General features: G+C 38.8%; 1 protein-coding gene across 2 annotated transcripts in view; it reads right to left on the bottom strand.

Moving 5' to 3' along the window:
- The window catches only part of CORIN (corin, serine peptidase), a 259,724-nt gene that overhangs the window by 94,229 nt on the left and 148,372 nt on the right, over window positions 1–17,123 (bottom strand). For both annotated transcript variants that reach the window (XM_033214755.1, XM_033214756.1), the window contains exon 6: window positions 1,151–1,264. In XM_033214755.1, the coding sequence (XP_033070646.1) occupies window positions 1,151–1,264 (114 nt within the window). The remainder of the gene's footprint in view (window positions 1–1,150; window positions 1,265–17,123) is intronic.

The raw sequence follows: 17,123 nt of genomic DNA, 5'->3' as shown, positions 1-17,123 counted from the left end.
TTTCTCAGAACCTCTACTATACAAATGTGTATTCTAACCCTCTAAGAAGTAGATCTGATAGAGAGTATTTCCCAAAGTTTTTTTTTTTTTCAAGCATTATTCCAGACTCAGATACTATATGGAACACCAGTTTGGGAAACACTGACCTGGAATGTTACCATGATAAACTGCCATTCAGTAGTTCTGACATTCAGCAGGACAAAGGAGCATCCATCCTAGCCCATCAGAGGAAAGATGAGTTGGTCCATTTGGCAAACAGACCAAAAGAATTTTTCAATTAAGATCAGTATTCTCAAGCACTTACAACACCTTGGCAATTCCCATGAGGAGTGAAACACAGCTCTTGCCATACTAACTGTGGCTGTTTATATAACCCTTAAAGAACAATTAGAACACTTGCATATAGTGTTCTAATTGCATATAGTTCTGTTTTGAATGCTGATTACACAGTGTAATTATTTTCTTTTTTTAACGTACTAGGGGTGAACAAATAGGACACCAGCTTTGTTTACTACAATGTACTTCTTCAGGATGGGTTTCCCCTTCTTTCCAGTTTGTAAGTGCAAAACAACTTGAAATCTGAATCTATATTGGACAAACTACTGGCCAATTAAGTCAAAATGACCAACCAATGGGGAATAAATTGAGGACACATAAGGCGGAATCTACTGATTAGTGGATTTTAAACAGTTAGTGCCATTGACTATCTCCAGGTTTGGAAGAAGCATAAAAAAAAAAAAAAAAAGAGGCTTTGTATTTACTGTGTCATGAAAGTTAAGAATCATTAGGGTGAAAACATTGCTATAAAAATATCCTTTTTTTAAAAAAATTGACCTTCATACTCATAAACAAAAATGAAAATTCTCACCCAAACAAAATAAACCAAAGCCTTCTCCCAATTTAAACCACTTTGTGCAAAAATGCTGCAATCCCTCATCTGTTCCAATGCAGCGTCTACCTGGTGAGTTCTCAATGACAGCAGCATGCCTTTGAAAGGTGTGCAAACATGCTGCTGTCATTCTGGGGGAAGATAAACATGTTTGCTCACTTTAGAAAGGCAAACCAAAAGCAGTCTACACAAATGCCGATGTTTGTCAGGATTTGAGAATCCCTGTCCACTCAGACAAACCCCAAATAGCTTGTCACATACTGCAATGAGCCTCATCACTCCAGTCGTCACAGTCGTTGTAGCCATTACATTGCAGTTTCCTGGGGATGCAGATTCCACTGGCACACAGAAAGCTCTCACCCCCTCCACAGAGCACTAAAAAAAAAGGGCAGGAAATAATGTCAGAATAAGATTTTTTTTTTTAAATTTTAAGATTACAAAAGATAAATATATAGAAAATCTTCTTAATCTTCTTTTGCTGTTCAACAGATTTGTTTCCAAATTCCCTCAGATTTATTGTCACCAATTTTTCTTTGGCATCCTAGCACATTGACTGGAAAATTACCTGGAAATCATACAAAGAGTGCTTGCTTGTATGAGTAAAGCAGGAGATAGTTCACTGGTGGGCTTGTAGAGTGAGGCATCCATGTTCAGAGAGTAAGAGGGTAGCTTCATCAATTGCACAATTTATGTGGGGAGAATACCCAATGGGTGTATTTTTCTAAATAATTGAAAATCATGTCAAAGTAAAGTGCTACTAATTGAACCAACATTGAAAAACCCTACCTCTCTTAAAAGCTACTCTATGTGTCACAGAGAGAGTTCCAGTAAAAACAGAGTCAGTAAATGGATGTGTGTTTGAACATAGCATAGAGACCTGGTGCCCTGTATTTGAAACGTATTTACTTACCTTAATGAAAATGCCAGTTAAAATGTCAGCTTCTATTTTGGCATAAGGGATAGGAAATGGCATTCGCTAATAATATTTTCATTTCTTTTTCCTTAACACAGTTACATTTTTATATTTGTGCTTTTAATATTTTGGTGCTCTTTTTCTTTTCAAAATGCAATAAATACTCCACTGCTTCAAAATTACAGTAGACAATAAATTTAAGACAAAAAGATAGAAAATTTTTCAGGAGGACCATTAATAAAAGGATAACTCAGCTCAATCAAGTGGATGTTAAGATAAAAAATATTTGATAATGTGCACCAAATGCCTTTTAAGTGTGCATAATCTTTAACTCAGCAATCATCTTATTTCTCAGACTTCATAAAAAGGAAATCATTATGAATATGTGTTTTATGTTTAATGATATTCAAACCATCATTGTTTAAAATGAGGAAACTATGAAATAACCACTATGCAATATTAAGGGGCTAGTTAAATAAATTTTGACATCACCATAATGAGGAATACTATTACAGCCATTGAAAACTATATTTTGGAAAATACTTAATGTCCTAGGACAAAGTTCAAGCTACTTGAGATGAGAAAACACCAACTGGTCCTAGAAAACAAAATACAGTTTGGCATGGGGAGAGGTATATTATCTTTGGTATTAGGATTAAAGTAACTTTACTTTTTACTGTATTGTATTCAGTATTTTACAAATGTTCTTACAATGATGATGTTTTATCTTTTTAGCTGAGAAAAAAGTAACTTTTTTATGAGCTCCAGTTTCAGATAAGAAAAGTTAAGTAGAACCTTCAAAAATCTCCTTCTGTCTCTCTCTCACCTTCCACCAAAGCTTTTGTGCGTGTGTGTGTGTGTGTGTATGTGTGTGTGTGTCGGCTGTGTGGTGAGTTGCCTGGTCACTGCCATCCTTCCCTGCAGTATGTATTCCTTGATAAGATGAACCTTGTTGACTAGTTACAGGAAATCCAGGAATATGGAACATTTTAACTCAGCAATAGAGACAGAGAAAAGTACAGGCTGAAAGCTCCAGTCAGTGAAGCCCATGTCTGTTATAGTTCCCATCATGTTCCTATGACCCAGCGGAATGGATGCCACTCAGGAGGTTCTCGATTAATATATTCCCAACCCATGTTCCTGGGACCCAGCCAGTGGCTGGCACTCAGGAGGTTCTTGATTCAATGGAAAAAGTGACCTAAATCCCTAATAGAAGAATATATTGCCATAAAGCAGAAAAAAACAAAATTAATGAATTATTTCCCAATACTATCAAGGAAATCAGCATTTCAACTCATTGAACATTATGCATTAGTTGATCTGGTAAGTTTCTTATGATGCTACTTCATGGAACATTTTCACAATATCAACAACAAAAGCCCAATTTTCCATTATAGTCCATAATTTCAGTATCAATACAAATTACATCTATGGATTTCAACTGCCAAAATATCCAACATGTTTAGTATGATGTCTGCACAGGAGTGCACTCCTATAGCTACAAATACAGACCCCTAAACGATTCGTAGAAAACCAGACCTAAAATGAAAAACCAAAATACTAAGATTTTACCCATCCAGTCTGTACAATATCCTCTCTCTAGGGTTAAGAGAAAGTTTGAAAGGAGTGTTTATCCTATTGTGAGATTGTTTCTGTATTATACTAGAGAGTGCAAAAATTCCATATGTCTGCATTTTAGCAGCTGCAACACCTCACAAGAATTATTGCATTCCCCACCTATGGCTCCGATGATTCCTCAGGAAATGGAGCTGAAAGCTCAACATTCAATAGCTCCTAACCTCTAGATTTTATCTTTAAGGCCCTACATATTTGACCCCAGTAAAGCCATTTCTTGCATCAGGTCATCTCAAATCTGGATCAAATTTAAAACCCAGCACAGCTTGCACTGTTTTCATTACTGATATCCCCTGTCTTGCCTGATTCAGCAGAAACTGACTTCTTTTGTGTGGTTCCTTATCTGGAAGTGTGGCTGTCTTTGGTTTTAGGGTATCATAAATTGTTACTTTATTCTTGTTCTTTCTTTGAAAGTTCACAGTTTTAGTAGTTAATATTACTTTTATAAAACTAGAATAATTTTTGTATAATCTTTCTGTTTCATTTCTTCTTAACCTGTATTCAGAATTTCCACTTGTATAAAATGTTCCATTAATAAACTACTACAAACATATTTTGCTTGGTAGTTTACAAATGAAGGAAATGAAGTGTCATGAGGTCGACATTGAAATGGACCAAAGCCATATAATTAGGGGAAGATGAAAAACACCCCAAATCCCAAGCTAGGATCCAGGCCCAATCCTCCATGCCACACCCACTTCCTTGTTCCTGGTGCTTGTGCAATAGTGTAGTTGGCTGATACTCGGCCAGTTTAAGGGCACTAGATTTGAGTAAAATTTCAACATTGTCTTTATTTTTCTCTCTAAACAAAAGACAAATGTCTGTCTTGCAGTGAATTGGATCCAGATGAGATGACATTCCAAGTCAGTTCTACTTTTTTTGAACACCCTGAGAGAGCTTTTATCAGGTTTCTGTAGAGATTTTTCTACCATAAATATCACTGTCTTATAACAATCATTTTCCAACAGGCTTTTGAGTTTTCTGAGAAGTCATGCTATACAATCTTGAAACTATTTCCACTAACATCATCTATAATTCTAAGAGGTGTATGTTGGAATTTAAATCAATGGCAGATTAATAACTGGAACATTCATTCATTGATTGAATATATATTTACTGAGTGTCTACTATGTGCAAAGTACTATTCTAGCCTCTGGTAATATAGCAGTGAAGAAAACAAACAAACAAAATCTCCAAATAGAGCATATATTCTACTGATCATCATCTGATGAAGATAATTTTACCAAGTAAAGATACTTCACTGCCAAAGCTGACTTCCACTACACATGTGACAGTTAATTAATACTGCTGCAAAAATAGCAGTACATAAAGTTATATGGCCTAAAAAGCTAGTTTACATGTCCAGATGATAGGGACAATTATGGATCCCCTGGACTTCAGAATGACACGGATCTTGAAGAATACATACCCAAAGGATGATCAGCTCTTTTCAGTATTCTTGTCTCTGACAATGGACTGCTAAAATAATAATCCCTAGCCTGAAATCACCCTGAGATTTTCTGCAACTGCTTCCAGCTTCCTAGGCTCTCTCTGTCTGTGTATCAATATTATTGGCAAATGCTGTCATTATTCTGGTTGTTAACTTTTAGAGTCCTTTTCAAAAATTACCCACCAGCCTGCCACTGACTGTATGTTGCTCTTACTTGCCCTGTCTTTGAGCCCTTGCTGAAAGTCAAAAGCTCAGCTTCAACTCCCCCTCGGAGGAGAAAGCTGACCCATCTCTGCACATCACGTGGGCCTGTGCTGAGAGCCTGTCAGCACTGCGTTCTCCATGCTGCTCGAAATCAAGTACTATAAACCACTATTGCCCTTACCTTTTACAAGGTTATGTCATTCGATGAAAAAGACTGAGTGTAATCTTTCAGCTGCTGATACAAGACTACTTCTTGGGGAGAGCACTGTATCTCTGGGCACAACAGATTGGTAAAACGATTGGAGTAAAAGACAAGAGGTGAGAGAGGAGAGAGAAATTCTGAGAGTGTGTTCAACCAACCCAACATGGATTTTACCCTGCCTTCTGAGGAGGTGAGTCGTATTAGGTGGAAGGCCCTTCATTTGGCTGAAATTAAGATATTTCGGTAGGTATGGATGAGGGTCTGGAAGTTCTGAGTACAAAAGGAGTGAAGGGCCGGGTACAGTGCCACATATCTGTAATCCCAGCACTTTGGGAGGCAGAGGTGGGCAGATTGCTTGAGGTCAGGGGTTCAGACCAGCCTGGCTAATATGGTGAAACCCCATCTCTGATAAAAATACAAAAATTAGCTGGGCATGGAGACATGTACCTGTTATCTCAGCTACTCAGGAGGCGAGGCAGGAGAATCAATCACTTGAACTTCGGAGGCAGAGGTTGCAGTGAGCCAAGATCATGCCACTGCGCTCCAGCCCAGATGACAGAGGGAGACTCTGTCTCAAAATAAATAAATAAATACAAAAAAATAAAAAATAAGAACAGTGAGAATTCCCACGAGGAGAAAGAGGAGCTGGTGCCACTGGCACTGTGCTGAGGGAGAGATAAATTTGAAAAGGTGGCTGAGTATCCATTAGAAGCACAGTATAGAGAAGACCCTTTGAAAAACAGAAATATCTAATGACATATTTTAAGTTATTTCCTGAGGAACTGGAGGTATGACACACGCCTTCCTCCCTCTGCAAGGCTTGTGTTGCCCTCTGATTTATGCACTCGTTTCTTTAGCATTCTGTATTATTACAGATAACTGTTATTCCGTATATTCTATAATAATTAATTATTATAGAACAATTAATACTATTCTGTATTATGTATTATTGAATACAGAATAGCTCCCTTGCCTTGGGAAGCTTATATCTAGAATGATAAGCTATATCAATAAACATAACTTTAAAATTCTTGTATATCACACAAGATGTTAATAAGTGCTATGAAGAAGAGAGTACTGCAGGGTAAGGCAGATATAGGGTATAGGAGTGGGGTAATAATATTATAAATGTTGGCACCCAATATCAATTAGGGTACCAGGGCAGGCCTCACTCCAAGCTGACATGTGAGCAACAACTTGAAAGAGGCAAGGGAGTCTCAGGAAGATTCAAGGAAGTGCTAGTGCAAAGTTCCTTGGGCAAGAGTCTGCCCGGCAGGTGTCAGGATCAGCAAACAGACCTGTGTGGCTACAGCAGCATGAGCAGGGACCAAGCACAAGAATGAGGCCGAGCAGGAGGGAGGGTCCAAACACACAGGGCTCTGCAGGCCTTTGTAAGGACTTTGTAACTTTAACACAAGAGTCATTACATGGTTTTCGGTAAAGAGTGGCATAATCTGACTGAAATTCTTAAAGGATTGCTCTGCCTATTGGGTTGGAAATAGACTCTAGGGGTACAAGGGAAGAAGTAGGGATAGCAGCTGGGAGTCTATTTATCAAGTAGCTGTGGAGGTACTGCGACATGAGTGGACGCTGGATGTACAAGTCATGTACCATCTAACAACATTTTTCTTAACAATGGACTACATATACATCAGTGGCCCCACAGGATTACAGTACCAAATTTTTACTGTACCTTTTCTATGTGCAGATATGTTTAGATACACAAATGCTTATTGTGTTACAACTGCCTAGAGTATTCAGTACAGTAACATACTGTACAGGTTTGCAGCCTAAGAGCCATAGGCTAGACTATACAGCCTGGACGTGTAGTATGTTCTAAATCTAGGTTTGTGTAAGTACACTCTGATGTTCGCATATGACGAAATCGCCTACCAACACACTTCTTAGAATGTATACCCATCGTTAGGCAATATATGACTGACCGTACTAACTTCTGACTATAGGTTGGCTCAGGTCAAATCAACAATGACCATCCTTGAATACCTAGGAGCTTGGGAAATTTCAAACTTTCTTTTGAAAACAGAGTATCATCCACATCAAGAATATACTTACAATCTAAAAATTAACTCAATCTATGTCTCTCTGTCCCTCTAATCCCATCATTAAATGTGGCTTCCTCAGAAGAAGTATCTGTCTTCCAAGCTAAGCAATCCTTCTCACTCTTTTCTTAGACATCTATTAAATGTAGGGCAGGCACTATACTAACCACTTCTAATAGTGCCAATGCCCAAGACCATCAGAATTGCAGTCTTCTTTAAAAAACAAAAAACTGTTTTATTATAGCTCACATAATTTATATTCACAGAAGATTTATGTTTGCTGATTGTCTCCCTCTCCCTTCTAGAATGTAATTTCCTCAAAGAAAGGCATTTTATCAGGTTTTCTTACTGCTGTACCCTGAGTCTAGAATAGAACTGACACATTATAGGTGCAAGTTAGATATCTGTTGGATAAATAAATGAAGACTGAAAATAGGAGTTGTCTATGGAGCATGACTAAATGATTGCTTCTATTTCTTGGCTCTCAATGGCAATGAATATTTACAACCTTATTATTTTCATTGCTGGGAGAATAAACTACTGATGCAGGATAAAATCCCTCTGCGTTATAGTGGGATGTTCATTCAAGCCTGCAGACACATCTGGCTTATGAGTGGCATCTGCTCTTAGTAGGACAACAAATGGCCCTCCTACGGAAAATAATCTTCCCCACTGGCCTGTGATGATGTGTCTAACATTCCACCCCTGACACCCACACTACCTATACTTTGGGCTAAAATGGTAGGTTTTAGAAGAACTCAAGGTTAGCAAGGAAAGGGGCTTTGGGGCTACATCATGGATTAAAGGGGTATATTCAGTTTCCTACTCCATTTCAACCAAAGAGCTCTACTGTTGGCTGCTTTATACATTTGAGTCCATGGAAAATTTTCTTTGAAAATGGGCTTTTGTAGTCAAAAACAAGTTTAAAAACTCCTTCACCCTTAAGATTTTGTGTTCAGTTGAATACTTAGTTCCGAATGTAATTACAGACTGTTTAGCTTTATGTTATCATTAGCTTTTATTATACTTAGACTTGAGAAATGAAACATAGAATGAGTGACTTTTAGGGGAAGAGGGAGACTCAGGAAAGGTATAGAACATGAAGACTCAGAGTAAAACGTGACACCTAGACCCTCAAATTGAGCTCAGAATAGCCCTGCTTGAAGGTGTACAGTGTGTGGATTCAATGCTGTTACACCAGGGAACAAGAAAAGCCACATTATTTTCTTAAATAAAATAAATTCATACTTCCCCACTCAAAAAGCTGATGAGAAAGATCTCTCAGGCACATTTTGCAGGAGTCTCTCCCTCCTTAGGATGGTACAAGGTTTCAAGGGGCTTACATGGAACCTGGAAGAACAAAGGAAGGACCTCTAGCTTTCATTCCTCAGAGAACTGCCAGAGGCTCATGGCCCTTAAGTCCTTAAGTGACTGCTAGACTGAACGTGCCATTGTGTCTGTGCCAAGCCAGGGTACAGGGCCATGGTCCCTAGGGTCCAGCTTTCCTGGATGCCCCATACAGCCATTCCTTTTGGAGGTCCAGCCTCTTCTACAAGCATGTGAGCACTGGTCTCTGCTATATAACGGGAATGCCAAAGCCTTAGGCTATGTCTCCTACATCTCCCTGCTTCCTCCTCCACCCTCCAGACATTTCTCTCCATGCCACCCAACCAGAGTGACCTGACACAATCTCTTCTCAATCCTTCCCTCCTCAATGTTGCTTTCCCTTTCCAGAGGCTGTAGAGATGAAAACATACTTTTTGTTGTTGTTGTTTTCTTAGTAGATTGTGCTATTATACTGATGTTTCCTTCATTACAAAGAATGCAAAGGTCTCCATCAGTACCTTTTACCTTACACATTTTTGTTGAAAAGTAGCATATGACAGGTGGTTGGTAAATGCCTGCTGAATAAATGCCCTTAAGGAGCTCTTAATGTCAATATTCTAAAAAGGCAATGTCATGGTGACATCTTCTTTTATGGGCTGTAGGTTTCACCTTGCTTCAAAGACAAAGCAAAATCAGTCCCTTCACAACAATACAACGCTTTCATTCAACATTCCTTGATGTCTTTTATCTTTTAATTAGTGAGAAACTGTTTCTGTCAAACAAATGTTCAGAGAAAATCCCAAACAACTCCTGAATTTAAGTCAACTCATTGGTTCATGTTTTTCCTTTGAAATAAAGCTATGCTTTGATTCGATGAAAACTTTGCCATCTGGCCTTCAGCTTAAATTCCTAAAACTAAGAGCTAAGTATACTTATTGCCTGCCTAACAGCATGATGATGGAAGAGCTATTACTCTATTAAAAAAAATTAGTCATTATAATATCTTCTAAAACATTGTCAAGAAACAACAGAATAGATCTGTAACTGGTGGCACTCTGATAGGAGAGAGAATGTAAATAGAGTTGAGAAAACATGCCAATGTCATCATTCAACATTTCAAGTACAATCACAGTAAAAAAATCCTACCCAGTAGATTTTAAATCTAATTAAACAAAGTCGAAAGTTTTTTTTAAAGGCAGAGTAAAAAGCAGGAAGCCAAGCTTTATGATCAGAGACTGCTAGAAACAGACTGCCAAGCAGAAATCCAAAGAATCTTAATTACATTTCAATGTTGGAAGGAAGGAAGAAAGAAAGGAAAGAAGGAAGAAAGGAAAGAAGGAAGGAAGGAAGGAAGGAAGGAAGGAAGGAAGGAAGGGAAAAGTCCTAAATATGACCCGGAAGCATTTTTTTAAAATTGTTGGAAAATAAGATGTACCTCATGATTGTGTTATTTATCATTTCCTGAACGGAAGTGCAGTAACATAACTTCAAATTTCTAAAGAACATGGACAATTTTTAAACTTTGTGCTTATTACCTGCCTCTCGATGAGTCAGACAGATGTTTCTAAATTCAAAGATAATTTCTCATTTAGGTTTCTTGGAAGGTGCTACCTTCTGAATTTGCTTTAGGAAATAAACACTGAGTTTCTAAAAAAAAAAAAAATTGTGTTTAATAATACTTTATTTTTGAGATTTTTCCCCAATTATAAGGCTGTCTGAAGTGACATTTTGCATTTAGTCACTATGAATCATAAAGTGATGACAATGGAACAACATATAAACTACCTTTGACAAATTTTAAACAAATACAGGATGGTTTCTATAAAAGAGTTAAATAATTGCATATACATCTAAGAGAAATAAAGGAGATATATTTTATTTGGAAAGAAAATAATCTCTTGCATTCATATGGTAGTATCTGAAAAGCTATATATATTAACTTTTTTTCTAGACCTTTTTTAAATGCATAACTCAGCACAACGTTTATGGAAAGACTTAGGACAAATATAAACAAAGAAAAATAATCAGTTTGAAGAGCCATCCCATGGTATTTTTCTTATTTGTTGGGCTATACTATACAAATTGAACGAATTTCATTTTACAAGTTAACAATTTGTGGACTTCATTTCAACTCTAACCAAATTTATTTTTAATCACAGTTTCTTTTAGTCTATTTTATGTATTGGCTATTTAAAAGCTAAAATAAATTGCCTATGACTTTACAATATTATGTATCCTGATAACCAGAAATAGAAAAAAAATACTTGTTTCAAATTTACAGTGAAAAGAACTTTGAAAAATATCTTTTTTTTTTTTTTTTTTTGAGACGGAGTCTCGCTCTGTCGCCCAGGCTGGAGTGCAGTGGCCGGATCTCAGCTCACTGCAAGCTCCGCCTCCCGAGTTTATGCCATTCTCTCGCCTCAGCCTCCCGAGTAGCTGGGACTACAGGCGCCCGCCACATCGCCCGGCTAATTTTTTGTATTTTTTTAGTAGAGACGGGGTTTCACCGTGTTAGCCAGGATGGTCTCGATCTCCTGACCTCGTGATCCACCCGTCTCGGCCTCCCAAAGTGCTGGGATTACAGGCTTGAGCCACCGCGCCCGGCCGAAAAATATCTTTTAACGACAGATTACAGTTCTATCCTAATGTCTAAAAATTCACTTCCAATCCCATGAAGAATGTATTGCATCACTTTCCTACCTACTCTCTATTGTTGATTACTATAACTTGACTATTTCGAAGCATTAGCATTCTTTTTTTATTATTATTACACTTTAAGTTCTGGGATACATGTGCAGAACGTGCAGGTTTGTTACATAGGTACAAACATGCCATGGTGGTGTGCTGCACCCATCAACCTGTCATCTACATTAGGTATTTCTCAGCATTAGCACTTTTAGAAATCCACTGATCTTCAGGATATTGGTACTATAGGACCTCAACTATCTTCCGGTTGGATGCCAAGATTCTGAAGCCCTAAGTCAGCACTCTGCTGGAGCCTCTCCTATACTCTCCATTCCCTTCACGTCCACACAAACCCCACCCACCAGCTCCCATGAAGCAGCTGGTAGTGACAACACATGTTCATCCGGTCAAGGTAGAATTGGGAAAACCGAGCTACTTCCGAACATCTGACCCTTCATGCTTAAACTGCCCCAGAATAATCAGATAACTTCCATTCTGAACACTACCATAATTAAGAGAAAAAAGTTAATGGTGAGGAAATGAGTTCATAAACACCCTAATGTCCACTCTAATACTGAATCTACAGACCAGAAGAGAAACTCTTCACAATCATGACCTGAGAAAACAAAATAAAGGTAACCTTGTAGAAAAGCAGAGATTTGTATTTAAATTTACACTATCTGTGCTGCTTTGGCAAATTCCTTAACTTTTCTGAGCTTCCGTTTCCTTATCTGAATCCCACCTACTTTGGGATTGTCTCTGAGTATATAATCAGTAATGGACATAAAGTGCCAAGCACCAAATCAAGTAAGGCCCAGTATGTCCTGTTTACTAAGGCTGGGAAGTGTACAACTCACCTCTGAAAGATGGCCATCTCAAACTACTGAAAAACGCCTTTTGCTTACAGGGTTAACCTGCAATTAAGCCAAGGTCCTAACCCCCAACCTTACAGATACAGCATACCTACTTAGACTTGGAAGGTAGGGGCACCTGGGTTCTTCGAAACGACCCGGATAACTGGAGGAGAAAGTGGTCTCAAGTGATCAACACACACAGGCATTAATACAACAACATCTAGGGACAGAATTATTTAATACTAACTTCTCTTTGGCTCATAAATAGAAAAGGAAGTCAATTGCTTCAGGAAAGTTGATTTTCACTGTTTAATCATTTGTGGCCTATTAAATGATTTACACGCTGGTGGAACACAGAGGTCTCTGGATTCTTTCTCCCAGGCTCCTCCACTCTTCTACTACCGCTTGCCCTTCACAGCACCACTACATAAAATCTCTCTCAGTATCCCTAGTTACCAGGATTGCATATAACAAAGCCACATAGACTAAATCTAACCACGGGGTGGGGCGGGGGGGAACAACCTTGCATAAAACTAAATACAAGCACAATTTAATTAACTTGCATTCCAGAGTCATAGCTGCCAATTTGCTAAGTCTAGAGGATTGGTTACACAACAACCAAGCGCTCAGCAGGGAGGGGAGAAAAACTGCTAAAATGTTTCCAGAATCTTCACAGGACTAACATGTTCTTTTATACTGGTAAACAGGAATGGCCCTCGTGAACAATCTATAGCCATTCAATCAAGGGGACAGAATGAGCCAGGGCAATAAGCGGTAAGAAGTTAAAAGAGGTTGAAGTTTCAGGAGAGACTACAGGGACTAGAAATGTACAGAAAATATCTGGCCTTAAGATTAGCCCTGAGTCAAGCGGAGAATGGTCTGTTTTATCCCTGAAAAGAGGGAATGCACTGAGCAGATAATGGGAAGTCAAAAACTGTGCTTCTATTCCTATGAACTCTCATTGCTGCAATTTGAGCAGATATGGAGTCTCCTCTAAAAACATTCTCTTTATCAACTGAACGTGCTTAACCCTGAGAGGTTTCATAACATGAAGATCTGTCAATGGTGGAGGGTTTGGGAGGAGGGACTGAACTCAGAATAGAGGTGATGCTTCTGAGAAAAGGTTCATTTTTTTTCCACTTGACAAAAGGATAAGACACATGCAGTTTCGAAGCCATATCACACGATGGCAGCCATACTCAGCATGTAGTCGCTGTGAGGCACATACAGGGAAGAATTCAGCCTGATACCCTCACCAGGTCAGAGGTGTGGAGACCCAGTGGATTTCAGCTAAGAGATACCTTTTCTGAAGGGCATACTTGGCTTGTGTCTGCAACTGAGTAAATCTGAAACATCCCACTTCTACCAATGATTAAGTGAGGTAAGTGAAAGCCCTTCACAGTTGATGTCTACTCCTACTGTTTGCACACATGTCTATCGTTTTTTCCCCCACCCCCCCCCGACTGGTTTATCAGAGTTCTTTTTGTTGCAATTATTTTCTCCCAGTGTTTCATGTATTTGTCTTTTAAATCTATAGCTTCTTCGGCTATATGAAAGTTTTGCAAACATGTGAAGTCTAACATGTCAGTCTTTATGGTTTATGTCTTCATAAACCATGCCTATATTTGTGATAGAACAAAAACTCTATGAAGGCAGTGATTTTTATCTGTTTGGTTTCTTGCTGTGGCTGAAGGACCCAGAAGAGTGACAGGTATACAGCGTGAACTAAATAAACTTCACATTCACCTATAGCCTTTCTAAAGTAGATGGAAAATACTAACGCCAAAATTAAGAGGTACATTCTGGCCATAATACACCAAAAACAGGCCACAAGACAGAGAAACTAGGTCAGATTTCCTAACAGTCAAAACTGATTTTTGACATGGCCATAGGGGGAGGAGTCAGATTGATCGATCGGTTGATTTTTGTTAAAATAATCAAGCTTCCCAAAAGCCATGATCAAAATGTAAAATACATAGCCTGACCTCTCAAAATGCTTTCCAGATTCAAATTTCAGCAAAAGGGAAAGAAATTTAGTAACTGCTTTGAAGCCAGTACCTTTCTTAACACAGACCACAAGAGGGAGACCACATCATAAACTCAAGCACACAGCCCGTAATGTACTTGTGAAAAGTGTCCCCATGTGTAACAGTATTTGAAAACCATCCTATTTCATGTGTTTTCAGTGTTTATTTTAAAATAAAATCATATTTATTTTAAAAATCATTTTGCATTTTACATACCAACACAAAAATGTGAATCCTCATAAGGCAATGACTACGAAACACTAACATGTTCTTTGTGCATTTGTTTTAGAATTTACTTTTTACATTCTCATAATAAGCAATAACTTCAAAAATTCAGCAGTTTTTACTCAATCAGTTTTGTTTCAAATGGCTTTTTATATATTTTTACAACTGTAATTTGTACATAATGTGATTTCTGTGGATGCTGAATGGATTTTTCAGCAGGTGATCTCATTACAAGATAATCTCATTACAAATCCCTGTTAGAATTTCTCACCATGGAATCCAGGTTGAAATGAAATTCTTCACAGCTGTAGAAAAGTTCTTCTGAAATTGCTGGTATCATAAGCTCTACTCTATGGACTTTCAAGAAAACTACCAACTTTTCTCAGCAATTATCCTATGAAAAGTTTGTGACAGTCATTTCAAGGCTGCTTAAAAGTAGATGGAACAGGAGGCCAAACGCTTCATAAAATGTGGTATAATTCGAAGGAATCCTGGGAGGTCTCACTGCTTAAAATATTTCCCAGTTGAATTCTTCACTGTGAATCCTACTCGTTTAACTTAAGCCAAAAGTCCTCAATTAAAAGCCAGTTCCTAAGGACTCCTCTATCTTGCAACTAACCAAGATTTCCAGAGGTTCTCCGCAAAAGGCACAGTCCTGGACATGGCAAAATTACAAGACCTTAAGAGACGAAGCCATTATCAGTGATTAACACCTCAGCAGATAGCACTTAATATATTCATCTTCTTATTTCTACTTTTTAAAAGACATTAGAGAATTTAGATGAGAAAATAGGAAAGGGTGGCATCTAAAGAATGGGGCCCTGGTGAGAATGGACCTGGGTATATACTGACCCTACAGGACCAGAAGTCAGTGTGGGGTTAGCAGGGGCTAAAGAAGAGGGGAGCAGTAAATTACAAGGGAGTAGGAGTGGAGGGAAGTCTTTTGCCATGCTAAGAACCAGGCATCCATGATTCTTTTAAAGCTAATACTTGTCTGGTGCTTTCTCTTCACAGTATATGGCTTAAAGACTTCCTTTTTCCTTAGAACGCATTCAAGAGGTGATAACCTCATTGATCAAAGGATGAAACTAAGGCTCCAGTTACTTTCCCCATGAAATAGCTAATAGGTGGTGGAGCTACCTATCAGAATCTAAGCAGTTTGACTCCAGAGCTCATGCTGTTAATATCAATGCTCAAGAGTGCCGTATTAGTTTCCTATTGCTGCCATAAAAATTTGCCACAAATTGGGTGGCTGAAAACAACAGAAATTTATTCTCTCGCAATCCTGGAAGTCAAAAGTCCAACAGGGGTCTCACTGGGATAAAATCAAGGTGTTGGCAAGGCTGTCTTCTAGAGGTGTCCCTCATTTCTTGGCTCATGGACCCCCTTTGTCTTGAAAGCCAGTAACATGGCAGCTGTTTGATCTAAGGGCTGTCATCACAAATCATTCTCTGACTCTCCTCTTCTGCCTGCCTTTTTAAAGATGCTTCTGACTGCACTGAGCCTAATGAGACAGCCCAGAATTCCCCTGTTTGGAGGTCAGATGAGGAGCACTCTTATTTCCATCTTCAACTTTAATTTCCATTGCCACATAACCTAATTACAGATCCCAGGATTTAGGACATGGACATCTTTTTGGGGCCATTATTCTCCCTACCACAGATGTCTTAATATCTTATTCATTTTTTATGTGTCTCTGTGTTCCATACCAACAACCACCTGCAAGTGGCTGACTCAAGCACGTGTGCCTTCTCTCCCACCTGCTGACTGCCCTCTTCTTCCCTCCTATTGCCTTTGTCAGAAATGCTGCAGCCTGGAATCTTTCTCTAGTCGAAATCTTTGGCTCTGGTCTTATTTCGCTCATTTCTCCTACAGTGAGGAGCCAGGGTGGCAGGCATCTTGGCTATGAAAGATCAGTGGGAGGAGAACTGCTGTTAGATCCTACTTCTGTAATGAGAATGTTCAAAAGACTAAGGAACAATACTCCAAAATGTAAATAAATCTGACATCAGGCCTTGGTTCAACCAAGTGCTCCCTGTGCTTCTGTAGCTATAAGCTATAAGTGTTTGTGACTTTCCCAGAAAGCAAGAGCTGAGCAAGAAACAGAAGAGGGCAATGGCCTGAGGAGGAGCTTAGCCTTGATGTCCCTCCCTTTCCATTTTTTGTTAACAGCCCAAATCCCTTTAAAACCTCAAAAGAGCAATATATTTCAGGACAAAAAATAAGGTAGGAGATGTCATATTGTTCTGCAGCAGCCATAGAAAAGACAGCAAAGAGGCAGTTGCAGAAAGCTGAGCAGATAGATAAATCCCTCAGCCAGGGCTGGCTACATAATTTGCAGTACTTTATTTATTTATTTATTTATTTATTTAGACACAGGGTCTCCCTCTGTTGCCCAGGCTTGAGTGCAGTAGCACAATCTTGGCTCACTGCAACCTCGATCTCCCAGGCTCAAGAAATCTTCCTACCTCAGTCCCCAAGTAGCTAGGATGACAGACACCCACCACCACACATGGCTAATTTTTGTATTTTTTGTAAAAACGAGTTTTGCCATGTTGCCCAGGCTAGTCTCAAACTCCTGAGCTCAAGTGATCCACCCATCTCAGCCTCTCAAAGTACTAGAATTACAGGCATGAACCACTGCACCCGGCCA

The sequence above is a fragment of the Trachypithecus francoisi genome, unplaced genomic scaffold (assembly GCF_009764315.1).
Source record: "Trachypithecus francoisi isolate TF-2019V2 unplaced genomic scaffold, Tfra_2.0 Lachesis_group1, whole genome shotgun sequence".
NCBI classification, from domain to species: Eukaryota; Metazoa; Chordata; class Mammalia; order Primates; family Cercopithecidae; genus Trachypithecus; species Trachypithecus francoisi.
The sequence above is the reverse complement of the archived record's forward strand: the minus strand, read 5'-3'. Positions and strand labels throughout refer to the sequence as shown.